The 27,322-nt window shown below is 43.4% G+C and overlaps 1 protein-coding gene across 2 annotated transcripts in view; it reads right to left on the reverse strand.

Annotated features, from left to right (window-relative positions):
- Positions 1 to 27,322, reverse strand: part of braf (B-Raf proto-oncogene, serine/threonine kinase) — a 350,871-nt gene that overhangs the window by 112,128 nt on the left and 211,421 nt on the right. For both annotated transcript variants that reach the window (XM_039769464.1, XM_039769465.1), the window contains exons 11-12: positions 25,870 to 25,987; positions 443 to 527 (exon numbers count right to left, since the gene is read on the reverse strand). In XM_039769464.1, the coding sequence (XP_039625398.1) occupies positions 443 to 527; positions 25,870 to 25,987 (203 nt within the window). The remainder of the gene's footprint in view (positions 1 to 442; positions 528 to 25,869; positions 25,988 to 27,322) is intronic.

Here is a 27,322-nt window from a genome sequence, read left to right on the forward strand (position 1 = left end):
CTGGGAGAACATTGTGCAAGTTCTACGACGGTGGGGGGATGGGATACCAGGCTGCTTACTGCTTGTCTTTATCGGCACATTTACAAGGCAAAAGATGCTAACGAAGAGGTGCGAACGGATTTAAGGTGGGCTGAATCTACAAGTTTTTTCGTAGGCTCTGGTAATTCTAGCATTAAGAAAGTGGCTAGATCAAGAATCTGCACCCATTGTGGCGCTCCAGGATCTGAAATTGACACCAGTGGTATAGAATGACAAAAATGTTCAGAGTACTGAATATTGGGATTTTTTTTTAATAATTCACTTACTACCAAAAGAAATCTTGGATTATTAAAAACAGTTTCTGTTTAAATCATTAATGTGGTGCTCAAGTACGCCACATCATGTGACTTACTAACAAAATCATCTCATATTATAACAAAAAGTAAACTGAAATCTCACAAACCTGAGCACTCCAACTTCATTCTTAAAAGCTTGCAGCTGCTGAGGTGTTGGTGCCGTAACATTCAGCATCTTTACTGCAACATCTCCTAAAAAAAGACAAAAACAGAAATATTTTAGTCACAATATAAAGAGAGATTATACAATAATTTGCCAAAAGGTGGAAAATGTTTACTTTTGCTCATTTACGATAAACATTGCTCACAATAATTAATAAATAAACTTTTATAACAGAGATACAGATTTATGTTCTTTTTGGAATACACACAATCTATGTCTATTTCAGATTTTGAAATGAAATGGTTCAGTCACCAAACAATTATTTATCTGTGATTAGACTAAAGACTGGAAATAAAATCTGGTCAAAACTGTATGCTAAGAAATCTATAAAATAAGCTGAAATATTTTAAAAAGTCAGGCAGTAGCAATAACAGTAGTGTTATTATATGTCTGGCACTTTTACTTTTTATTCTATCTGTATATATAACTCTTTCCCTCATTGTCAGTACTTGTTAACTAGTACCAAGAAAGGAAAGACAGGAAAATAATCAATGCTTATCGCTTTAATACTCTACTGATTTAGTAGAAAGTTTCCCAGGAGGTTTTAGAAACTACAGAGTTATATGGATATTAAAACACATTGTAAAATGAATATTTTTTGCTATTTCTGTGATATCAATGATGGCTGTAAGCTTACTAAGCATCTTTTAAACCTCTGGATATCACAAGACATTTTGATACTGTTCACTGTCAACACTAGAAAGAGCTGGTATGCTTATTAATAGCCCCACTATACTTGACACCAACATATCATGTGATAATTTTAAACTGAACAGACAACATATGAGGAATTGGAATGCTAACGAAAAATTTACATAACACCATATTGTATATAGAGAAATATTTCTAACAAAATAAAAAATATAGAAATTAATAAATGTATTGTGAAATTTGACAATAAATTAATAACTTGTAGCAAACAACTACCCAATCTCTTCAGTGATATTTTTAGTATTACACTGAAAATCTGAAGTCCCTGCCTGCTTCAAAATGATAAAAATTATACTGTGCATAACAAAACAAAAGTGGACTGTCTGAAAGAGTCCAAATCTCTCCAAATCATGATAAAGTGCTTTGAGAAACTGGTGCTGGGACATACTGAAAAGAACGGTTATGATGGGCTGCTGGCTTTTGTTTCACTTCTTGTATATCAAGGTGAAATTCAAACAACTGAAGATGAAATGTCAATAAATCAATGGACAGCAGATCACAATTGGAAAAATGTGTCATTTTATTTGTCAGTTGTTAACAATTTGATGATGACAACCTCCCTTTTACTCTTTTTAAAAATAATGCCGTTATTTGAGGCACAAGTGGTAGATTCAGTGAATTTTACATATCCCCAGCCACTTCCTCTAGTTTCTTAGAGATTGTAAAGCACTGCAAAGGGTGATGAAGGTTGCACAGAATATTACTGGCATCATGCTGCCTTCTGTTCAAAACATTTACAACACACGCTGCCTTAGAAAGACCTCAGCCATTCTGCAAAGCCATTTTTCTCACTCTTCTGGCAATTGGTACTGGAACATTAGTACGTCTACCAGAAGATTCAGAGACAGTTTCTACTCACAGGTTGTAATGTGGTTGAGCATTCAACAAATAAAACACTTGTATGTATCACTGTACTAAGCTCAGATGACAAAATAAAATCTTTACTAAATAATTAAATAAGGGATGAAATGTATGTACATTTTTGGTATTTATGTTTTTAATGATTTATTTATTGACTAAAATAAAACCAATGTAACATGAAACACACTTTGAAATGAAAACTGACATTTCAACCATTAAAGTTTAGAGGGTGGACTCTAGTGAGTACTGCTTTCTGAATGGTGAATCGTCTTACATAGATTTATCATGTCTAATTCCATATGGATGTACAAAAGACGAGGATAATGAAATAGAAGAGCAATTAGAAAAACGCTTACTACTGCCAATGAAATGGATTCTGCTAAAAATATTACTGACTTCAGAGAGAAATCTGAAGATCTGCAGATTGAAGATATGAAGATTTGTCAGAAGAAATTGCAATGATAGCCTCTGATGAAATGGGACTACACACCACGGGCTCATAAACTCTTGATGCAGTGTTTGAAGTGGGTGGGAACAGTCAAAACTGCTGGTCAGCTACTTTGGAAATCTTCATTTAACCATTCTCTCATTTCTGACACCATTCCTTTACTTTCCATCCCTGATGGTTCATGGAGTGCTGATCGTGCACCTTGCAGTTTTAAGATTAGCAGTTCGTTCTGCATGTGTATCATTAATGGAGGATACATAAGGAAAAAAAAAATCAAGTAACGAATTAAATCACATATTGGTAGATTTTGATAATATTGATGCCTGAGTTCTCACTGGTAACTTTAATATAGGTAAGTGGTTAATTTTTCATTGTATACAACTGTACAATAATCAAGCAGTGTATAGTGAGCATATGCTTATGAAAATACACTTTCACAGTTGAAAAGAAAAAAAAAAACAGAAGCATGGCAAGAACCAGAGCCAAGCTGCATTACTAAAACAAACCACATATACACATATATATATATATATATATATATACACATATACATATATATATATATATATATACACACATATACATATATATATATATATATATACACACATATACATATATATATATATATATATACACATATATATATATATATATATATATATATATATACACACACATATATATATACATACACACACATACACTGTATACATACAGTGCATCCAGAAAGTATTCACAGCGCATCACTTTTTCCAGATTTTGTTATGTTACAGCCTTATTCCAAAATGGATTAAATTCATTTTTTTCGTCAGAATTCTAGACGCAACACCCCATAACGACAACGTGAAAAATGTTTACTTGAGATTTTTGAAAATTTATTAAAAATAAAAACACCGAGACAGCACATGTACATAAGTATTTACAGCCTTTGCCATGAAGCTCAAAATTGAGTTCAGGTGCATCCTGTTTCCACTGCTCATCCTTGAGATGTTTCTGCAGCTTAATTGTAGTCCACCTGTGGTAAATTCAGTTGATTGGACATGATTTAGAAAGGCACACACCTGTCTATATAAGGTCAAACAGTTGACAGTTCATGTCAGAGCAAAAACCAAGCATTAAGTCAAAGGAATTGTCTATACACCTGTGAGACAGGATTGTCTCGAGGCACAAATCTTAGGAAGGTTACAGAAAAATTTCTGCTACTTTGAAGGTCCCAATGAGCACAGTGGCCTCCATCATCCATAAGTGGAAGAAGTTCGAAACCACCAGGACTCTTCCTACAGCTGGCTGGCCATCTAAACTGAGTGATCAGGGGAGAAGGGCCTTAGTCAGGAAGGTGACCAAGAACCCGATGGTCACTCTGTCAGAGCACCAGAGGTCCTCTGTGGAGAGAAGAGAACCTTCCAGAAGGACAACCATCTCTGCAGCAATCCACCAATCAGGCCTGTATGGTAGAGTGGCCAGATGGAAGCCACTCCTTAATAAAAGGCACATGGCAGCCTGCCTGGAGTTTGCCAAAAGGCACCTGAAGAACTCAAAATTCTCTGGTCTGATGAGACACAGATTGAACTCTTTGGTGTGAATGCCAGGCGTCACGTTTGGAGGAAACCAAGCACCGCTCATCACCAGGCCAATACCATCCCTACAGTGAAGCATAATGGTGGCAGCATCATGCTGTGGGGATGTTTTTCAGCAGCAGGAACTGGGAGACTAGTCAGAATAAAGAGAAAGATGACTGCAACAATGTACAGATACATCCTAGATGAAAACCTACTCCAGAGCGCTCTTGACCTCAGACTGGGACGACGGTTCATCTTTCAGCAGGACAACGACCCTAAGCACACAGAAAAGATATCAAAGGAGAGGCTTCAGGACAACTCTATGAATGTCCTTGAGTGGCCCAGCCAGAGCCCAGACTTGAATCCGAATGAACATCTCTAGATAGATCTTAAAATAGCTGTGCACCGACGCTTCCCATCCACCCTGATGGAGCTTGAGAGGTGCTGCAAAGAGGAATGGGCAAAACTGGCCAAGGATAGGTGTGCCAAGCTTGTGGCATCATATTCAAAAAGACTTGAAGCTGGAATTGCTGTCAAAGGTGCATCAACAAAGTATTGAACAAAGGCTGTGAATACTTATGTACATGTGATTTCTCAGTTTTTTTTATTTTTAATAGATTTGTAAAAACCTCAAGAAACTTTTTTCACGTTGTCATTATGGGGTGTTGTGTATAGAATTCTGATGGAAAAAATGAATTTAATCCATTGTTGAATAAGGCTGTAACTTAAAATGTGAAAAAAGTGATGCGCTGTGAATACTTTCCGGATGCACTGTATATAAACATACAGTGCATACAACATATAATACACATATATACACACACACACTCACACATCCAGTCATCCATCCATTATCCAACCTGCTATATCCTAACTACAGTGTCACGGGGGTCTGCTGGAGTCAATCCCAGCCAACACAGGGCGCAAGGCAGGTAGCCAGCCCACCGCAGGGCGCGCACACCCACACACCAAGCACACACTAGGGACAATTTAGAATTGCCAATGCACCTAACCTGCATGTCTATGGACTTACCCGGAGGAAACCCACGCAGACACGGGGAGAACATGCAAACTCCACGTTGGGAGGACCCTGAAAGCAAACCTGGGTCTCCAAACTGCAAGGCAGCAGCACTACCACTGCGCCACCGTGCTGCCCCACACACACATTATATATATACACATATACTGTATATGTATATATATATATATATATATATATATACACACATACACACACACACATGCATACATACATACATATACACATATATATATATATGCCAGCAACACTCATGATAATGACAAAACAATTACATTGTCAATCATATTACATTATTATTAAAATGTTTCCTTTTCTTTTTCATTATTTCTTTAACAGACTACTTCTCCGCAGCGAAGCGTGAGTATTTTGGTAGTTATTCATAAAGCTTCAATTGGTGATCGGATTTTCTGCGTTAACCTCATATTTTTTCATACTTCTTATCAAACCAAGGGGGTGCAAGGGTAAAATGAATCAGGAAGCGCTGATATATATATATATATATATATATATATATTGAATATATTGAAATAGTTTTACTGTCAAATAATGCAAACAGTACGCGGCACGTGTTTCGCCCTAAGATAACTCCTGTAACCACAATAAATGCCTTTATTGAATAGACAAACCAAGGATGAACAAGTTCCTTTCTACTGCAGCCACAGCCGCGACACACATAAAAAACATCAATAATAACTCAAACTTGCAATATTATTTAGGAAAATCGCAACACTACTTACCAAAAATTCGGAATATTTGTAAATAAAATCCATCGTCCTCTCTTTCCTCCAAAACAGTTTAATTACTCTGTCGTACGGATTACCCGTGTGTTTCAGTTCCATCAAAACCTCACTTTCTATCGCCATCGAAGCTAATGGTGAAAGGCAAACCCGCCTTATGGTATTTCTGGCATAAGTTTCAATTCGTTTTAAGGCTGAAAATGTCCGCTTGAAAGAAGCAGTGTACACAGGAATGCTCACTGCCAAATATACCAATGTGAACAGCTGCCCCATACTTTCATTCAGATTTTTCTGATGAAGGAAGTCAAGGAAATCAGTGGGAGATTTTCCTGCAAAATCATCCATGGCATACATTACATTCAGTTCTGTTTTAGCCGAGACAGATCAAAAGCGCCCGTGGCTTTTGTGTTAAAGTGGAGAAGGCTGCATGCGTGAAATTTTTCTTGTATTCCCGAAACTTCTGGGGCTCGAGGAACGTGACAAACATCAAGTTTTTGTTGTCTTGAAATCTGGTCTGTGTCTGGCAAATATTGTCCAGAATCCTTCCATGGGGTTGGCAGTAGTGCACGCGGCGATCTTTCGCTTGGAGCGTTTGCGGTGCGTTCAATGGCCTCGGAGAGTTCCTCATATTGGCTTCTATCCAATCATGGGTCTGAATACGGTGACGTTGCCGTACGCTTGCTAGAGGGCCCTACTGACACCAACTCAAAATCTGATTGGTTGAAGCAACAGGTTAATCGACATTTATTCTGTGTTAGAGTGCCTCCACAGCAGATCGTGAAAGCCTCTCTGCCGCTCTGCCAAATGACGGCTGAAATGTGATTGGTTAAATATTTTAATACGAAACTCCGCCTCCCACGCCCAGTCCCAGTCATTCAATACATAAGACACAATGTTCCTCCGGATATCAAGAGTGAGCCTGATATGGCCGTGCAATATGTAACAAAGAGAATGGAAAAGGCAGGCGGCATCTCCGGGCATGGGGGACCCAACGCCACCTCACACGGTGACCGAGCTGCAGGCTATGGACGTATATATGTACCTAAGTAGGATTCAGTTAGCGTTGGGAACCCGCGTACCAAATTTCTTGAAGATGGGCCCATAAGTAACGAAGAAAGTTGAAAAGTTCAATATGGCGGCCGACAGTGGCAACATACCACAGAAATAAATACCAAATTTCAGCCTTCTACCTACACGGGAAGTAGGAGAATTAGTGACGTTGGAAAGTTCAATATGGCGGCTGACAGTGACGAAATTTGGTAGGTGGCTTCCCTGCGCTAACCAAAACCGATGTACATACTTATTTCAGTGGCATGATGCCACTGTCGGCCGCCATATTGAACTTTCCAATGTCACTAATTCTCCAACTTCCCGTGTAGGTAGAAGGCTGAAATTTGGCAGGCTCATTCCTTACAGCTTACTTACAAAAGTTAAGCAGGTTTCATTTAGAAATTCTAGGCGTAACAGTCATAACGGTTGACACCGTTCGCCATGTTGAACTTTCTTATTCATGGCCCCATCTTCACGAAATTTGGTAGGTGGCTTCCCTGCGCTAACCAAAACCGATGTACATACTTATTTCGGTGGTATGATGCCACTGTCGGCCACCATATTGAACTTTTCAACGGTCTTTGTCACTTATGGGCCCATCTTCAAGATATTTGGTACGCGGGTTCCCAACACTAACTGAATCCTACTTACGTACATATATACGTCTATAGCCTGCAGCTTGGTCACTGTGTGAGGCGGCATTGGGTCCCGTATCCCAACGCCTCCCACTTTGTTGGCTGCCTGCCTATATAAGGATTTTCGTCGCTCCGGTCTCTACACTCCCTTCCTTCCTTCGCCATGGGATTCATGTCTCCCTGCTGATAACTACAGCCTTTTTATTTAATCCACGACTTCTCCGCTGTTTTATTGTTCATTTATTACGATTATAGTTATTGTGTAGGTATTTTAGACTGACTTTACATTGTTCAGGTACCTATTTCCTTTATCATTCCAACTGTACCCCCATTAACATGTCTATCGAGGTGATCACCATCGATCAAAGAACTGTCACTTACTGAGTGGTTTCCATGTCCGGAGATGGCACCTACCTTTTCCATTCTCTTTGTTACATATTGCATGGCCATATCAGGCTCACTCTTGATATCCGAAGGAACATTGTGTCTTATGTATTGAATGACTGGGAAAGGTTCAAGGTGTGGACTGATGACGGTACAGGAGATAATTATACTACACAGGAGCACTATAAGAGTGAAATGCTTAAGCCCTTCACCTATGCATCTGCATGTGAGTTGATGGCTGCCGCTGAATTGTTTGTTTGTCGCTTTCAAGTGTACCGAAATGGCCAAATATTTTACACCTTTCGACAACCGCCAATGCCTCTTAAACATCTTAGATTGACAGGTGAAGATTTCAGTAGTGGACACTTTGATGTTTATGAATGTTTAAACTCTCAAAAGCTGGATGTGAAGTTATCGATGAAACCAGTTGTATACTTACAACGCTTGAAAGATGCCGAATGTCTCTTCAACACAAGTCCTACAAATACTGTTGTAATTGAAACAAACCATGAAACTCAAACCGATTATGACAGCAGCAATTCAAGCTGTGAGATTTGAAACAAGATTACTGTTCACATGGCCAACTGTACGTTGCATGCTCAAGAGTAAGCTCAGAGCACAGCTTGGTCATATTACAACCGGATGGCCGAACTCACAATGTGGTATACAAAGAGATCCTTAACAAATAATTATTGGTATATTTTCCCTCAGTTTAAAAGGTTTAATTTTCTTCTTAATAAAATTTTAAGGCAGTACTTCGCTTCTGCCTGGTATTTTGCTAATATATATATATATTTTATATATATATATATATATACACGTACATACACACACATACATACATATATACACATACATACATATACAGTGGAACCTCAGTTCACGAACGTCCCGGTTCACGTACAACTCGGTTCACGACCAAAAAGCTTGCCAAACTTTTGCCTCGGTTCACAACCACACACTCGGTATACGAACCTGCCTGAGCTGAGCTGAGAGAGAGAGAGAGAGAGCAAGAGCGAGTGAGCACGTGCCTGCTGGGGAGGGAGGAGGAGGAGATTGCTGCACTGTTTGCCTATCTGCAGCCAGTAAGTGCAAGCCAACCATCCCCCCAATTCCACGTGCCTGCTGGGGAGGGGGGAGGAGGAGATTGCTGCACGTGTTTGCCTGCCTATCTGCAGGCTGTAAATGCTAGCGCACCATCCCCCCACCACAGGCAGCCTGAGAGAGAAAGAAAGAGAGAGAGAAAGCGAGCGAGTCGCTGCTGTAAGAGCTCTGTTCATTGTTCTCCTTCCATTGGCTTCTAAGCAAGTGAAGAGTGGTGAGAAGAAAATTTTGAAGAAAATTGAAATCGAAGTAAAGAAAGAAATTACAAGAGGTGGAAAAACTGTTTACTAATTTACTCATTTACCAATCTGAGAACCCTCGTGCTTTCAAGCAGCATAATGTAAACAAAGCCAGACTGCCAGCAAACATGAAGGGTTGTGTCACAAGAACTTTGTTTTTGTAATGGCTGCATGAGGCTTTCACTCCCACCAGCTAAACAGCTAAAAGCACCAGAAACCCAAGAAATCACAAGAGAGAAAACACCTGAAGGAAAACACTTCATGCCAGAACTCGACTCATGCAAGGTTAGTTTTCTTGGTGGTTTTTGTATTACGGATTTTTCAAAAGTTAATTTTTCAGTTCATAACGTGATTTGTTGCAAATGTTCGCTTTTTTCCTTGTGCTTAAAACTCATGAAAGTGTTTGCAGATGGAGTTTTTCATAGCGTGATTAGGTGCAATGTTACCTTTCTCTTTTTTCAAATGTTCCTTTTTTTCCGCTGTGCTTAAAACTCATTTTATAAAAAGTGTTTACAGCAATCAGGCTTTAAGTTTAATAGCGTGATCTCCTGCAATCTTACTTTTTTGGTTGCTTGTGAGTTGGTTTGTAAATGCACTTTGGATTTGGTCGATGTTCCTTTTTTTCTGCTGTCCTTAAAACTCATTTTAAAAAAAAATGCTGCGCGAGCACCTGCTACAGAGAGATTAGAGAGCACGAGCGAGCAAGCGCAGAGAGAGAGGGCGCAGCTGAAAGGGAAGGGATGGGGGGGATAGGGGGGTAAGGTGTGTGTGTGTGTGTGTGTGTGTGCGCGCGCGTGAGCCAGGCTGCTCCTATAGCTGAGGGAGGGAGGGGCTTTGTTGGTGTGTGTGCTACAGAGAGAGAGCGCGAGCGAGCCAGCTCGTGTAGCTGAGCAGGGAGCCTGGGTGTTTTGTGTAAGTGTTATTCAATGTTTTTACATTAGTTTACTATTACACTGTGTATTCTATGGTGTAATTAACTATATTTGTGCTTAATCTTTGCATATTTTTACATATTTACATACAGTTTGTACGGTCTGGAACGGATTAATTGTATTTACATACAATCCTATGGGGAAACTGCTTCGGTTCACGACCAACTCGGTTTACGACCAAAGTTCTGGAACGAATTATGGTCGTGAACCGAGGATCCACTGTATACACATACATACATACACTCACCTAAAGGATTATTAGGAACACCTGTTCAATTTCTCATTAATGCAATTATCTAATCAACCAATCACATGCCAGTTTCTTCAATGCATTTAGGGGTGTGGTCCTGGTCAAGACAATCTCCTGAACTCCAAACTGAATGTCAGAATGGGAAAGAAAGGTGATTTAAGCAATTTTGAGCGTGGCATGGTTGTTGGTGCCAGACGGGTCAGTCTGAGTATTTCACAATCTGCTCAGTTACTGGGATTTTCACGCACAACCATTTCTAGGGTTTACAAAGAATGGTGTGAAAAGGGAAAAACATCCAGTATGCGGCAGTCCTGTGGACGAAAATGTCTTGTTGATGCTAGAGGTCAGAGGAGAATGGGCCGACTGATTCAAGCTGATAGAAGAGCAACTTTGACTGAAATAACCACTCGTTACAACCGAGGTATGCAGCAAAGCATTTGTAAAGCCACAACACGCACAACCTTGAGGCGGATGGGCTACAACAGCAGAAGACCCCACCGGGTACCACTCATCTCCACTACAAATAGGAAAAAGAAGCTACAATAGAAGCTCACCAAAATTGGACAGTTAAAGACTGGAAAGATGTTGCCTGGTCTGATGAGTCTCGATTTCTGTTGAGACATTCAAATGGTAGAGTCAGAATTTGGCGTAAACAGAATGAGAACATGGATCCATCATGCCTTGTTACCACTGTGCAGGCTGGTGGTGGTGGTGTAATGGTGTGGGGGATGTTTTCTTGGCACACTTTAGGCCCCTTAGTGCCAATTGGGCATCGTTTAAATGCCATGGGCTACCTGAGCATTGTTTCTGACCATGTCCATCCCTTCATGACCACCATGCACCCATCCTCTGATGGCTACTTCCAGCAGGATAATGCACCATGTCACAAAGCTCAAATCATTTCAAATTGGTTTCTTGAACATGACAATGAGTTCACTGTACTAAAATGGCCCCCACAGTCACTAGATCTCAACCCAATAGAGCATCTTTGGGATGTGGTGGAACGGGAGCTTCGTGCCCTGGATGTGCATCCCACAAATCTCCATCAACTGCAAGATGCTATCCTATCAATATGGGCCAACATTTCTAAAGAATGCTTTCAGCACCTTGTTGAATCAATGCCACGTAGAATTAAGGCAGTTCTGAAGGCGAAAGGGGGTCAAACACCGTATTAGTATGGTGTTCCTAATAATCCTTTAGGTGAGTGTATATTTATACTACTAAAAGGCAAAGCCCTCACTGACTCACTCACTCATCACTAATTCTCCAACTTCCCATGTAGGTAGATGGCTGAAATTTGGCAGGCTCATTCCTTACAGCTTACTTACAAAAGTTAGGCAGGTTTCATTTCGAAATTCTACACCTAACGGTCATAACTGGAACCAACTTTCGTCCATATACTGTATACGGCCATAGCCTGCAGCTCGGTCGCCGTGTGAGGTGGAATTGCGTCTCGCATCATCACGCCTCCCACGTAATTGAGTGCCTGCCCATATAAGGTAAATATTCGCGGGCCGTCAGGGCCTGCAAGGCCTTCTCTGCTAGCCTAAAAAAATATCGGAATTACAAACTGATATTAATTATATTTTGTCCATGAATACATATTAAATAATTCCAAATAGTCTGTCTGCTTCCTTTCATAGCTTTTCCGATTGGTTGTGCTGCTTCCAGACATATATTTTCGTATTAAAGCATTTAACCAATCACGTTTCAGCCATCATTTGTTGCCAGGCAGAGAGGCCTTCACAATCCATTCTGCAGGCCCTCTAACACAGAATAAATGTTGATTAAACTGTTGCTTCAACCAATCAGATTTTGAGTTGGTGTCAGTACAGTCCTCTAGCAGGCATACGGCAGCGTCACCGTATTCAGACCCATTGATTGGATATAAGCTGATATGAGGAACTCTACGAGGCCACTAGATCCTCGCGCGTACTACTGCCAACTCCATGGCAGGATTCTGGACAATATTATTTGCCAGACTCAGACCAGATTTCAAGACAACGAAAACCTGATGTTTGTCACGCTCCTCGACCCCCAGAAGTTTCGGGAATACAAGAAAAATTTCCCGCATGCAGCCTTCTCCAGTTTAACACAACAGCCACGGAGCGGTTTTTGATCTGTCTCGGCTAAAAACAGAACTGACTAATGTATGCCATGGATGATTTTGCAGGAAAATCTCCCACTTATTTCCTTGACTCCTTCATCAGAAAAATCTGAATGAAAGCATGGGGCATCTGTACACATTGGTATATTTGGCGGTGACCATTCCCGTGTACACTGCTTCTGTCGAGCGGACATTTTCAGCCCTAAAGCGAATTAAAACTTATGCCAGAAATACGACAGGGCAGGTTCGACTTTCAGCATTAGCTTCAATGGCGATAGAAAGGGACTTTTTGATGGAACTGAAGCGCACGGATAATCTGTACGACAGAGTAATTGAACTGTTTTGAGGAAAGAGGGAGGATGGATTTTGTTTACAAATAATCCAAATTTTTGGTGAGTAAAATGTTGCGATTTTCCTAAATAATATTGCAAGTTTATGAGTTATTATTGATGTTTTTTCATGTGTGTTGTGGCTGTAGCTGCAGTAGAAAGGAACTTGTTCATCCCTGGTTTGTCTATTCAATAAAGGCATTTATTGTGGCTACAGGAATTATCTATCTGCGATGCAGCGGCTCTTTATACTTTATTTCTGCATATTAAGATGGTTATTTTTAACCATAAATTAGTTTTAGAGGGGCGGGTTGAATGAGACGGGGCACTACTGATACGTAAATTTGATGAACATTACAACCTGAAAATAAACAAAACTGTAGAGAGGTTTAGATTATACTTCTCCCAGTGTGTCTCTCTAAATCCTCCATGCGGGAACATTATCATAAGGCTTAACAATCTTACTGTTACACCTGCTACGTGCACCGAACCGTCCTTATTACGAAGGCTTCCTTGCTTTACCGCTGGCTGCTTCTTTCCATTCACCTTTTCTTTTCTGCTCCTTTGCTGTCTTCTCCCTTTACGTTCAAAATACGCTCCTCCTTGCCTTTTTACAGTCAGCTCCCCTTACGTCACACCAGGGTACGTTTAGCACAGGTTAATATGGGGAATGCCTGTTAAACATCTTACATTCACGAGTAGCGATTTGCATAGTGAACACTTCGATGAATGAAACCTGTTATCTTTACAACGGTTGACAAACACGGAATGTAACTTCAAAACAACACGTCCTCCAAATACGAACCTGATTGAAAGAAATAATGATAATCAAATCCTTGATGACAGCAACACTCATAGCAGTGACAAAACAATTACATTGACAATCAGGTTATGTTATTTTTAAAATGTTTCCTTTTCTTTTTCATAACTTCTTTAACACACTACTTCTCTGCTGTGAAGCGTGGGTATTTTGCTAGTATGTATATATATATATATATATATATATATATATATATATATATATATATATATATATATATTGTAAAGGACCGAGAGACAGTAGCAAGGGTTGGGGTTTTCCGCCCCGTATATTGTACAGACACAAAAAACAGGTCAAAATCATAAACAAACAGTTCATATGCGCGCGCGACTCCTGGCGTCGCGGCCATTTTATTGGGGAGGAGCCGGAAGTGGAGGAATGTCGGGAAGGACCGCAAGGGAGGATGGGAAGGATGACGCCAGGGCAAGATGGCGGAGGAAGGGCGGAAGTATCGCGACTGCGGTCATCCATGCCTATGGTGCAGGGCGGTCTTTTTCCTATGAGGAAGCAGAGGGAGAAAGTTAATACCCCACCATTCCCTGGCGGCAGTGGTTTCCCAGGTGCTGTCGAATCAATCCGCTGCCTCCTACTGCGCGTGCGTGACACGATCCCCCTTAGCCCAGGACCGCCAGGTCGGGCGGACCTAACCGAGAGGTCGTGAATACGAGAGAGGGCATCGGCATTGGCCTGAAGGGTGCCCGCCGATAAGTGACAGTGAACTTATACGGCTGTAAGTCCAGGAACCACCTGGTGACCCGCGGATTCACTCTTTGTGCAGGGACATCCACTGAAGTGCAGCGTGATCAGTCACCAGAGCGAACTCGCACCCAGCAGGTAGTACGGAGGTGGGTCACTGCCCACTTAATGGCCAAGGCCTCCCTCTCCACTGCCGCGCACGGCCCCGGTCCATCAGTTTCCGCTAAGGTACATCACAGGGTGCTCGACACCATCGACGCTTTGGCTCAGCACGGCACCCAGGCCTGTGTCCGCGCCGGTCTGGAGAATAAACGGAGCCCAAAATCGGGCGTCCGTAACACAGGTGCCGACGTTAGGGCCTTCTTTAGGTCACTGAACGCTGTTCTGCTTTGTCGGTCCACACCACGTATAGGGGAGCCTTTTGTCAGGTCAGTCAAGGGTGCTGCTCTTCGAGAAACGGGAACAAACCGGCGGTAGTAACCCGCAAGCCCCAAGAAAGCCTGCACCTGTTTCTTGGTACTCGGACGGGCCATTCTAAGATGTCTTTAACTTTGGAGCTCTGTGGCCGCACCTGTCCTTGTCCCACGAGGTAGCCTAAATATTTGGCCTCCTTTAATCCAAAAACACTTCCGGGGTTTATGCGGAGGCGGCTTTAGCCAGTGTTCGGAGGACAGCTGCGACCTGCAGTAGATGCTCCTCCCAGGTGCCGGAATAGATGACAACGCCATCCAGGTAGGCGGCGCTATAGGACTGGTGGGCTTCAGCACTCTATCTACCAGACGCTGGAAGGTCGCCGGGCCCGTGCAGCCCAAATGGGAGGACCTTGTACTGCCAGTGCCCGCTAGGGGTGCTAAAGGCCGTTTTCTCCTTTGCGGATGCCGTTAAAGGAATTTGCCAATACCCTTTGTCATGTCAAGGGTAGTCAGATATCGAGCCGCACTCCAGCCGCCAAGGAGGTCGCCAATGCGGGCATGGGGTAGGCATCGAACTTGGAGATCTGATTCAGACGCCTAAAGTCATTACAGAACCTCCAGGAGCCGCCTGGCTTGGAGACGAGGACAATAGGGCTGGACCAGGGACTATGGCTCTCTTCAATTATGTCCATGTCCAACATACGTTTCACCTCCAGTTCGACCTCTGCGCGCTTTGCCTCCGGAGTCGGTAGGGCCTCCCGGACGATTACCCGGCCCGTGACTATATCGCGGCTCAATCAGCGGTCCGCCGGGTGACTCGCCACTACCTCGGGATGGCTCGGAGTGTTTGGGCTAACTCCTGCCGCTGCTTGGGGTCAGCTCTTCGCCGAGGTTAAGGGCAGTTGTGCTTGTAAAAGGGAGAGTGACCTACGGGAGCTGGGAGCTCCTCTCTATCTCTCAGGGCTTTAACAGGTTGACATGATAGATCCTCTCACTTTCGGTCGACGTTGGGCTGTTTTACCAAATAGTCGACGCAGTCCTTTCTCTCCTTAACCTCGTAAGGCCCTTGCCAGTGAGCGAGCAGCTTCGAAAGTGGGAGGTGGGACGAGCACCATAACTCGGTCCCCGGCGGAACTCCCTGAGGACGGAGTTGCGGTTGTAACACCGGCCTGCGCTGCTTGCGCACGCAGTCACGTGCTCTTTTAGGAGGGGCCTGATCTTTGTGAGTCGGTCGCGCAGTTGCGCCACGCTCAAAATATTAGAGGAGGGAAGAGCCTCGCCTCCCAGCCTTCTTTAGGATGTCGAGGATTCCCCGGGGTTGTCGCCCGTATAGTAATTCAAAAGGGGAGAAGCCCGTAGAGGCCTGGGGTACCTCCCGGTAGGCAAAAAGCACGAGCGGGAGGAGCTGGTCCCAGTTCCTGCCGCCCGCGCTGACTACCTTGCGGAGCATCTGCTTAAGCGTCTGATTAAATCGCTCGACCAACCCGCCAGTTTGCGGGTGATAGACTGACGCTTTCAGGTGCTTTATCTGCAGTAATTTGGCCACCTCCTTGAACGTATCCGAAGTGAAGGGCGTACCCTGGTCCGTGAGGACCTCCTTGGGTATGCCCACGCGGAAAACAAGTTAACCAGTTCCCGCGATGCTTTTAGTATTAGCGGAGCGCAGGGGAACCGCCTCTGGGTACCGGGTGGCATAGTCCACCATGACCAGGATATACTTGTGGCCACGGGTTGAGGGCTCCAGGGTCCCACCAAATCGACCCCTATCCTTTCAAAGGGGATGTCCACGAGGGGAATAGGGACTAGAGGAGCACGGTCCCTCCTAGGAATCTGGCGGGTCTGGCACGGACAGGATTGACAGAACCGCCGGACCTCCTCATTGATCCCAGGCCAGTAAAAGCGAGCTTAATCCTCTCCAGTGTTTTTCGCCCCGAGGTGGGCTAGGAGGTGAGCATGTGCCAACTCGCATATCTCCCGCCCGGAAGGTACGCTGAATTAGCAACAACTTCCGCACCTCGCCCTCATGGGTAGCCACCGGTACAACAGATCATTTCAAGGACAAAGAAGGGTTCCAGCGGTGTGGATCCGTCCGCTGTCGAGCTGTTAGGCAGAACAATCGCGTTCCGGGCAAAGCGCAGGGAGTCATCATTCCACTGCTCCCTCTTAAAGGAGGCGGCGTGGACCGAAATTGATGGTCCAGGCCGCCGAGGGTCTTGGGGCCTGGGCCCGGGAGAGTTCCCTGGCTAGTCCCTTCTCCGCGGAATCTTCGGGTCAAGGTCCGTAGCCACGGAAAGGTCCCCGAGACACCAGCGCCATAGGGCCTGCCCTTGTGCACGGCGTGGAGGCCGCGGGAGGGTGCCTTTTCCCCTCATGACAAGATCCAACGAGGCCCCGAGCGCGAATGGCTTACCGCTGATTCTTTTAGACCAGTCTTGTCCCAGGATCACTGGGAAGGGGGTCAGGTAACACAGCGACCGCCATTTGATTGGTTCCCCCTTCCAGGTAAGATAGCAGTGAGCGGAACGATATGACCTAGTCCCCCCATGTACACAGGTAACCAACAAATGCTGCTTTAACCACTGTTGCGGTAAGGCGAAACGGCGAGCAACAATGGTAATGTTGCTGCCGGAATCAAACAAAGCCACCACGGCGTGCCCATTTAGCAACACCACTCCCGTGATTCGACTCGCCAAGGGATGCGGCGGGTACAATACCTCTCCGCTGATGTCCAGCTGCAGTCCATAGGCTCCGGGCGATGTGATGGGGCAGTTTGGCAGCAGGTGGCGGTCTCGCCACACTTGAAACAGCGGCGGACCCGGCCTCTCTTTGGCTCTGGCTGGCGCTTCTGCAGCGTCGAGGGGCTCGGGGTGGCCGCCCGTCCCTGCCGGTTCCAGCGAGCAGGCTTTTCTGACCCCCAAGTCGGAGGACCGCCAACTGGCGCTCCAGGACGTCGAGGAGGCCCGACATGTTTTGATAGGCGTGCCCCCGGACCTGCTGGGCGAGGGAACTGGGCATTGCATTGACCAGGCCTTCACAGGCCACCCGCCGACGACTTTCCGCCCGTCGGGGCTCTCTGGCCGTAGCCAGCGGCCCATCTTGCCCCAGAACTTCGAGCGCCTGGGCGCGAAGCGGGCTTTTCGGGTCAAAGACCCAGTTCCGCCATTCGCCGCCTGCTGGCCCGGCTAATGCCGTAGCGGGCCAATATTTCGGGCTTGAGGAGGTCGTAATTAGCGCCTCCTCCTCAGGGAGGTCATAATAGGCCCGCAGCGCGGGTCCCTTTAGGAATGGCGCCAAGACGGACGCACACTCGGACCGATGCCACTGCTCCGGGTGGCCGTCCTCTCAAACATGCCCAGGTAGGCATCGACGTCCTCCGAAGGGCCCATCGGTACCATAGGAGGAGGCGGCTGCCTGGGCGGGTCTGGTCTCGCCCGTTGGGCTTCCACTAACCTGGCCTCGTGGCCTCCAGCTCCCGGTTGGTAGCGGCTTGCGCTTGCTGCAGGGCCTGGAGCTGGGCGTTCATTCCCTGCAGCACGGTGTTCAGGTCCTGTCCCTCCGTCATTCCGGGATTTCTGTATCCTGCCGACTACGCCACTTGTAAAGGACCGAGAGAGACAGTAGCAAGGGTTGGGGTTTTTCCGGCCCCGTATATTGTACAGACAAAAAAAAACAGGTCAAAATTATAAACCAAACAGTTCATAATGCGCGACGCCGACTCCTGGCGTCGCGGCCATTTTATTGGGGAGGAGCCGGAAGTGGAGGAATGTCGGGAAGGACGCAAGGGAGGATGGGAAGGATGGCGTCAGGGCAAGATGGCGGAGGAAGGGCGGAAGTATCGCACTGCGGTCATCCATGCCTATGGTGCAGGGCGGTCTTTTTTCTATGAGGAAGCAGAGGGAGAAAGTTAATACCCCACCATTCCCTGGCGCGAGTGGTTTCCCAGGTGCTGTCGAATCAATCCGCGGCCTCCTACTCGCGCGTGCGTGACAATATATATATATATATATATTCACACACACACACACAGTATGTATTTTAAGCAGTATTTGTCACTTGCTGGACAGACGGTGTCAGAGAATAAATGTAAAATGTGCACATGCCAAGATAAATCAAGTGGTTGATGATGTATCATTCTTTAAAAATCCTATGCTGAAATACCCCCAAGATTATCAACTCCCCTTTTGTTGTTAAACTGGGGAATCCCTATTTCTGTCACACATTAAAATTCAAGCCTTGCATTGCATTTTGATATTTTTGAATGCCAATATTACTTTTCTTAAAATGATAGTTGGGTAACTATTTGATGGATGTACAAGTATTTTAAAGTTGTTATTACTGTTAGTATATGTATATTTTATTTTGTATTCAGGAAAAAGGCATAATATTGTTCACTTCAATAATGGATGTAATAAAAAAAACACTGAATGGGATTCCTGTTTTTGCAGTGACACTGAAAGGCATTGAGTTTTGTAAAGGTTTAATGACACTGCTTTTGAATAAAGACCTTCTGGTAACATGACATTGCTATCTCATAGGTACCTCTAGATATCTCAGTTCGATTGTATGTCCCAGGTACAGTGGAACCTCGGTTCACGAACGTCCCGGTTCACGTACAACTCGGTTCACGACCAAAAAGTTCGGCAAACTTTTGCCTCGGTTCACAACCACACACTCGGTATACGAACAAGCCAGTTTCCCTTTCGGTTTGTGTGCGCCGATGATTTCCGCACGTGTTTTTCTCGGTCAGACGTGCCCTCCTGCACGTGCGTGCTTGCCTGCCTTCCTGCACGTGCGTGCGTGCGTGCTTGCTTGCCTGCCCTCCATCCTGCACGTGCGTGCGTGCGTGCTTGCTTGCCTGCCCTCCATCCTGCACGTGCGTGCGTGCTTGCCTGCCCTCCATCCTGCACGTGTGTGCTTGCCTGCCTTCCTTCCTGCACGTGTGTGCTTGCTTGCCTGCCTGCCTTCCTGCACGTGCGTGCTTGCTTGCCTGCCTGCCTTCCTTCCTGCACGTGTGTGCTTGCTTGCCTGCCTGCCTGCCTTCCTTCCTGCACGTGCCTACCTGCCTTCCTGCATGTGCGTGCCTACCTGCCTTCCTGCATGTGCGTGCCTACCTGCCTTCCTGCACGTGCCTACCTGCCTTCCTGCATGTGCGTGCCTACCTGCCTTCCTGCACGTGCCTACCTGCCTTCCTGCATGTGCGTGTCTGCCTGCCTGCACGTGCGTGCTGATTACTTAAGCACGTGTTGAGCCGCGCCTTGTTCATTGTTCTAAGTCAGACGTGCGTGCTTTACCTGTGATATCTTTGCGCTCTATTTCGTGGGATTTTGCAGTTAACCATGGCTTCTAAGCAAGTGAAGAGTGGTGAGAAAAAACTTTTAAAGAAAATCGAAATCGAAGTGAAGAAAGAAATTATTGAAAAGTTTGAGCGTGGCGTTCGTGTTACTGATCTTGCCGCCGAGTACAAGAAGTCAAAATCTACGATTTCGACTATTCTCAAGCAAAAAGAATCTATAAAAGCAGCTGATGTTGCAAAAGGCGTTACAGCGTTAACCAGGCAGAGACCTCAAGTGCTGGAAGAGGTGGAAAAACTGTTGCTAGTGTGGCTGAACGAGAAGCAACTTGCAGGGGACAGCGTAAGTGAGGCGATGTTATGCGAGAAAGCCAGGAAGATTCATGGCGATTTGCTGCAAAACTATCCTTCTACGAGTGCCGGAAGTGAGGAATTTAAAGCCAGTAGAGGATGGTTTGAAAAGTTTCGCAAAAGAAGTGGCATTCATAGTGTGGTAAGGCATGGAGAGGCTGCTAGTTCCGATGCTAAAGCTGCGAAAGAATTTGTGAAAATTTTCACAAACTTAGTGGAGGACGAAGGCTACATCCCGCAACAAGTCTTCAACTGTGACGAGACCGGATTGTTCTGGAAGAGGATGCCAAAGAGGACCTACATTACCCAGGAAGAGAAGGCTATGCCTGGCCATAAACCAATGAAGGACAGGTTAACTGTTTTGCTGTGTGCTAACGCTAGTGGCGATGTAAAAATCAAGCCGCTACTCGTTTACCAATTTGAGAACCCTCGTGCTTTCAAACAGCACAATGTAAATAAAGCCAGACTGCCTGTGATGTGGAGGGCAAACACAAAAGGGTGGGTCACAAGGACTTTGTTTTTAGAATGGCTGCACGAAGCTTTCGCTCCCGCCGTGAAGCGATATCTCGAAGAAAATAACCTGCCTAAAAATGCCTTCTTCCAATGGACAATGCACCGGCACACCCTCCAAATTTGGTTGACGATATGGTCGAGGAGTACGAATTTATTAAGGTCGTGTTCCTCCCCCCCAACACGACTCCTCTTCTGCAGCCCATGGACCAGCAGGTTATTTCAAATTTCAAGAAACTGTACACCAAAGGACTATTCACCAGGTGTTTTAATGTGACCGAGGAGACGTCTTTGACCCTGAAAGAGTTCTGGAAGAACCATTTTAATATCGTGCATTGCATCGGCCTCATTGATAAAGCCTGGAAAGACGTCACACACCGCACATTGATCTCCGCCTGGAAGAAACTTTGGCCTGAATGCGTTCCTGAACAGGTTTTAGAAAGCTTTGAGCCTCCTGTTGTGGATGAGATTGTGTCCATGGGCAAGAGCATGGGTCTTGAAGTGGACAATGAGGACATCGAGGAGCTGGTCCTGGATCACAAGGAGGAGCTGACGACAGAGGAACTCGCTGCACTCCAGCAGGAGCAGCTTAGGTTGCTCACCGAGGAGCAGTCCTCCGGGGAAGAAGAGGAAAGGACAGTTTTAAAAAGTGATGCGATAAAAGCCATCATGGAAAAATGGAACGAGTGCCAGGATTTTTTTGAAAAGAACCACCCTGACAAAGCGGTTACGAACAGAGTGATAAACATGATGAACGACAATGTCGTCACGCATTTCCGAAAAATTTTAATGCGTAGGAAAAGGCAAGTCACATTAGACCGCTATTTCAGTAAGTCTGATCCACCAGCTAAACGGCTAAAAACACCAGAAACCCAAGAAAGCACAACAGAGAAAACGCCTGAAAGAAAACATCCCTCCATCGAGGAGCGGACTCTCCCTCAAAACTGTAACCTCCTCTCCACCCATTTACTCATGCAAGGTTACAGTTTTCTTGGTGGTATGTACTGTACATTAGTTTTTGTTTTACTGATTTTTCAAAAGTTAATTTTTCAGATCATGCTGTGATTTGTTTTTTTTTCAAATGTTCGTGGTTTTCCCTTTGCTTAAAACTCATTAAAAAAATTGTTTACATGGAGGACTTCATCGTGTGATTTGTTGCAATGTTAATTTTTTGGTTGCTTGTGAGTTGTTTTTTGCAAGCGCTTCGGAATTCTTCCTTTTTTTCTGCTGTGCTTAAAACTCATTTGAACAACATTGTTTACAGCGATCAGGCTTTAGGTTTAATAGCGCGATCTCCTGCAATCTGACTTGTTTGCTTGTGAGTTGTTTTTTGCAAGCGCGTCGGAATTCTTCCTTTTTTTCTGCTGTGCTTAAAACTCATTTTAAAAAAAATGCTGCGCGAGCACGTGCTACAGAGAGATTAAAGAGCACTAGCGCGCAAGCGCAGAGAGAGCACGGGCAGCTGACAGGGAAGGGATGGGGGGAGGATAGGGGTGTGTGTGTGTGTGTGTGTGTGCGTGCGTGCTCGCACTACACAGAGAGAGAGAGCGCGTGAGCCAGCCTGCTCCTGTAGCTGAGGGAGAGAGGGAGGCAGGCAGGGAGGGAGGGAGGCAGGCAGGCAGGGAGGGAGGGGCTTTGGTGGTGTGTGTGCTACAGAGAGAGAGTGTAGCTGATCAGAGAGCCTGGGTGTTTTGTGTCAGTGTTATTCAATGTTTTTACATTAGTTTACTATTACACTGTGGATTCTATGGTGTAATTAACTATATTTGTGCTTAATCTTTACATATTTACATACAGTTTGTACGGTCTGGAACGGATTAATTGTATTTACATACAATCCTATGGGGAAAACTGCTTCGTTCACGACCACTCGGTTTCACCAAAGTTCTGGAACGAATTATGGTCGTGAACCGAGGATCCACTGTATACACATACATACATACACTCACCTAAAGGATTATTAGGAACACCTGTTCAATTTCTCATTAATGCAATTATCTAATCAACCAATCACATGCCAGTTTCTTCAATGCATTTAGGGGTGTGGTCCTGGTCAAGACAATCTCCTGAACTCCAAAGTTCTGGAACGAATTATGGTCGTGAACCGAGGTTCCACTGTATGTAAATGTTCTTAACTTCCTCTGTTTTCTAGATTAACTTGGCACTGTCTCATTTCTTTGTACCAACATGCTTTTTGTCTTAACTTTCACACAAAATTACATTTCCACTTAATAAACATACACAATCTCCAGCAATTCAATTTCTGTTGTCAACATAATGTCTTCAGTTTATACTAAGTAATTAAAAACAACTCCACCAATCCTTACTCCTTTGCTATTAATGCTACTGAAGATACAGTACTTTAAGTATATAAATTGAATAGATAAAAAGAGATAAATAATCATACAAATTTTAAATCAATATCCAACTGTTGTAAGCAGTTTATCATTTGTATATGATCAACTGCTTTCTGGTAGTCAATGAAACATTTACACACATCTTTACCCTGACCAATATTGTTCTTAAACTGAAGCCTTCTCTTCTTACTTTGAGTTTATTTATTTTTCAATTTTACATTGGTTTCTCTCAGAATATCTTTATCTCATCAGACTTACGGTTCTGTAATCTGAACAGGTTGATGTCTTTGTTTATTAGGTAATCTTATAAAAACTCATCTTTTCTCTGATGGTATATATAACTAATTTCATGAACTAAATTACATACATTATATAGACCAAAGTACTGGGATGCCTGACCATTAGAACAATAGGCACTTTAATGAAATTGCATTCAAATACATCGACTTTAATATGGAGTTGGTCCACTCTTTGCAGCTGTAACAACTTCCACTCTTCTTGGAAGGCTTTCCACAAGATTTTTGAGTGTTTCTGTGAGAATTTGTGCCCATTCATTCTGTACAGCATTTATAATTAGATACCCAATTGAATAAAAAAGTTTCTTGTGTCAGGGTTACTGTCATATTTTTCTATAAAACAGGTGTCTTCAACCCCAGTCCTGGAGCACTACTGTGATTGCAGGCGTTCATTCTAAACCTTTCCTTAATTAGGTACCAATCTGTTTAAAAATTCAGTCATTGAATTGCTTCATTGTTCCCTTAAATGTCACTGACACAGAACTGAAGTGATGTGAAGTGATCCAACAGATGACCTACCAAGTCAGGGCTTCAAACTCCAACCAGTTTCTTAATTAGGAGTGAATTATTGTTGTTTATTCAATCCGAAGTTTAATGTCATGGCTTATTGATGCTCTCACTCTGCTACAGCAGAGATTTCCAAAACCTTTTTTCTTAGAAAACCACTAGAATGTTTTGTGGACCTGAGCAGATAAACATTGCTGAGACTTTCCCCTTTCTTTATTATCAGATACTGTGCAATGGATACAGGTTGCTGTTCATGTATTGGCTTGTTTTAGATCTCATTATTGATTGGCTGTTAATTAAGCATAAAAGAAATAATTCATGATTCTGAGACTTACATAGCAAGCCAACTAAAATTAAGGGAAAAGTGTTAATTAGCAGCAGAAACTGGTCATTAATTAAGGAAAGGGTTTGAATGAAAATCTGCAGCCATAGTATTACTCCTGGACCAGAGTTGGAGACCCCTGCTGTAAACAATACAGAAATGCATTTTTAATTTTGCTGTTTTAAATCATATTCTTGTGTGCTTGAAAAGTGAACCATGAAAAGTGTTTTGATTGTTTGTCTGTTAAAGGGCAGCTACAAAGAAAGAAAGTACACTGCAATAGGGAACTTGCAATAATAAATATCTCTAAAACAAAAAAATAAACATGTGGGTTTTAGGCATAGAATCTCATGAATAGCCTAAAGACTTATCAGTGTCTGTAGTGACTGTAGTAAGCAGTGACTGTACTAATGAGAGAGATTACTGCACCTATGCCTGGTTGGTCTCTGCATTGACAACATTACTGCAAGAACGCGTTTTCCTTACAAGAGTCGGAAAATACATTATTAGTAGGCGAGTAACAAGTGACTTGCAAGGTATTTTAAAATTAGAAGACCAGGAGGGCAGAAATGCGGTAAAAGCCTTCTTTTTTGATGTGGCAAATACTTTTTACACACCGATTGCAAATTTAGATTAACATTGGTTCTCATTCAGGTCAAAGTCTGTAAAATTATATAAATCACTGTGTACTATATTTATACATACAGCATCAGTAAACAATGTTTTTGAGCATATTTTATAGTGTTTGGAAAGAATACCTTAAACCTTTCTATCTTGCATTATTTTTTTTCTGCATTAATAAGCAAGTTGTTTCTTTTTTTGAGTAAGTTTTGTTTATTGCCTGTGTAAGGTACTGTTTAACTTGTGAGGTAGCATGCTATGATGACAGGGCAGTGGCCTTCTGTTTCTACACTTGTATTAATCTTCAATGCAGTCTATACAGGTAATAAGGTAATCTTTATTTTTATGAGCAAACTTCTGTCTTATGGTTGTATTAATTCACACCATGTTTTTTAACCGCCATGCCCTGTATTTATATTAGAGCACACAAAGGCACACTGGCTACCGTTGCAACTACACAAATCCAGTGCTCTCGGTTTGAATCCCTCACTCAATTTCTGTTGTATGGAACCGGTATATTTCCTTTATTGTTTGCATGGGATTTTAATCAACTACAAGATTTAAGGAGTGAGCAGGTTTTTAAATCTTAATTAATAATTTGCTTTGGATTTTGCCAGATACAGATTAATGCACCAAAATTATAACATTTTTATGCTTGGTTTTGACTACTTTTCCTTTAAAAAGTTTGAAAAAACATTTTTGGCCGGTTTCTATTTTTAAATACGTAAAAGAATCAACTTATAAAAACAGGGTAATGTGTGAATATGAAATGAGAAACTGAATCCAAATGTACTTACCGTGCCATTTTCCTTTGTAAACAGTTCCAAAGGAACCAGAACCAATCCTCTGACCCATATTGATTTGTCCATCTGGAATTTCCCAGTCATCACTTGAATCTCTTCTACCAAGTGTTTTCTAAATCCGGAAAAAAAAACCCACTGTTACCAGCTGGTAAATTCAGATCTAAGCATCAATCTCTCTGTTCATTTCCTTAAATACCGATTTACTTAAAAACAGGACAGTTACTATAACAATGGAAGACATACAGTGGAACCTCGGTTTACGTCCTTAATCCTTTCCAGACCCTTTGACTTACACCAAACAGGATGTATACCAAACAAATTTTTCCCATAAGAAATAATGGGAAAATGATTAATCCGTTCCCATGAAAAAAAAAAATCCTATAATAAGCCTATTGGCATATTATACATTGATGGGGTTATATAAAATAATTTAAACACTGCTTAATACTAAAATACATAAATACAAAAGCAATTAGATTAAATAAATGAAAATTTTACCTCACTTTACTTTTTAATAACATCTTTGTTTTTCACAATCGTAGATACCGTCATTCTCGGCAAACGGTATGCAACAGCCATGTCCCGGATACACATGCCACCTTCATACTTTTCAAAAATCAATTCAAATTTACATAAAAAACACACAAAATGACGTTGTGACGATGCAGGTTTGCTGTATGCTCCCATCTGCTGCCGGGGAGCCCTTGAATCCTACACCGTCGGTAATGTGCCTTGCTGCTAAGCTCATCGGTAACAACAAAGCAAGGGGATGGTGAAAAAGTGCAAAGTGCTTTTATTAAAACAATTAACAAAACAAGGTGTTCAAATTAAAGTGCAGTCTCCAAAGTTCCAATAAATAATCCATAAAATCAGAAGTGAAACGTGGAGGTTAAAACAATAGAAAAAGTCTTCTTAAAAACAACGAAGTTAAAAGCAGGAAGTATTCTTTAAAAAAAAACAAAAAAAAAACAAGAAGCCCGGTGCCTGCTTCTCAACTGGGGAGTCGCCCTACTTGCAGCTGACCTTCGGTCTGCCTGCTTCAGCCACTTCATACATGCGCGCTCTCGCTCGCTCTCTCTCTCTCGTCCGTTCTTTTTTACTCCCCTTCAAGCCAACTCGTGCTTCTGTTTATCAAGATAAGCAGCCCTCTCTCTCTCACTCACTCAACCTCCCGTCTTTTTTTTCTTTTTACTCCCCTTCTAACTGACTCGCGCTTCTGTTTATCAAGATAAGCAGCCACAGGAACAATCACAAATGCGGACGGCCCCTCACAAGTGCACTTTGCTGAGAAACGCCCACATCGCTAATCGCCCTGACAACCTTCAGCCACATAACCACCACGCCCCCTCACCAAGCTACGAGCGTGGTGATTATTTATTTTAAAGCTGGACTTTGACAGGAGCTGTGGACCCGCTATATCACACACGTGAAAGTTCACAAAGAATTA

This window comes from Polypterus senegalus, chromosome 11, assembly GCF_016835505.1.
Source record: "Polypterus senegalus isolate Bchr_013 chromosome 11, ASM1683550v1, whole genome shotgun sequence".
NCBI classification, from domain to species: domain Eukaryota; kingdom Metazoa; phylum Chordata; class Cladistia; order Polypteriformes; family Polypteridae; genus Polypterus; species Polypterus senegalus.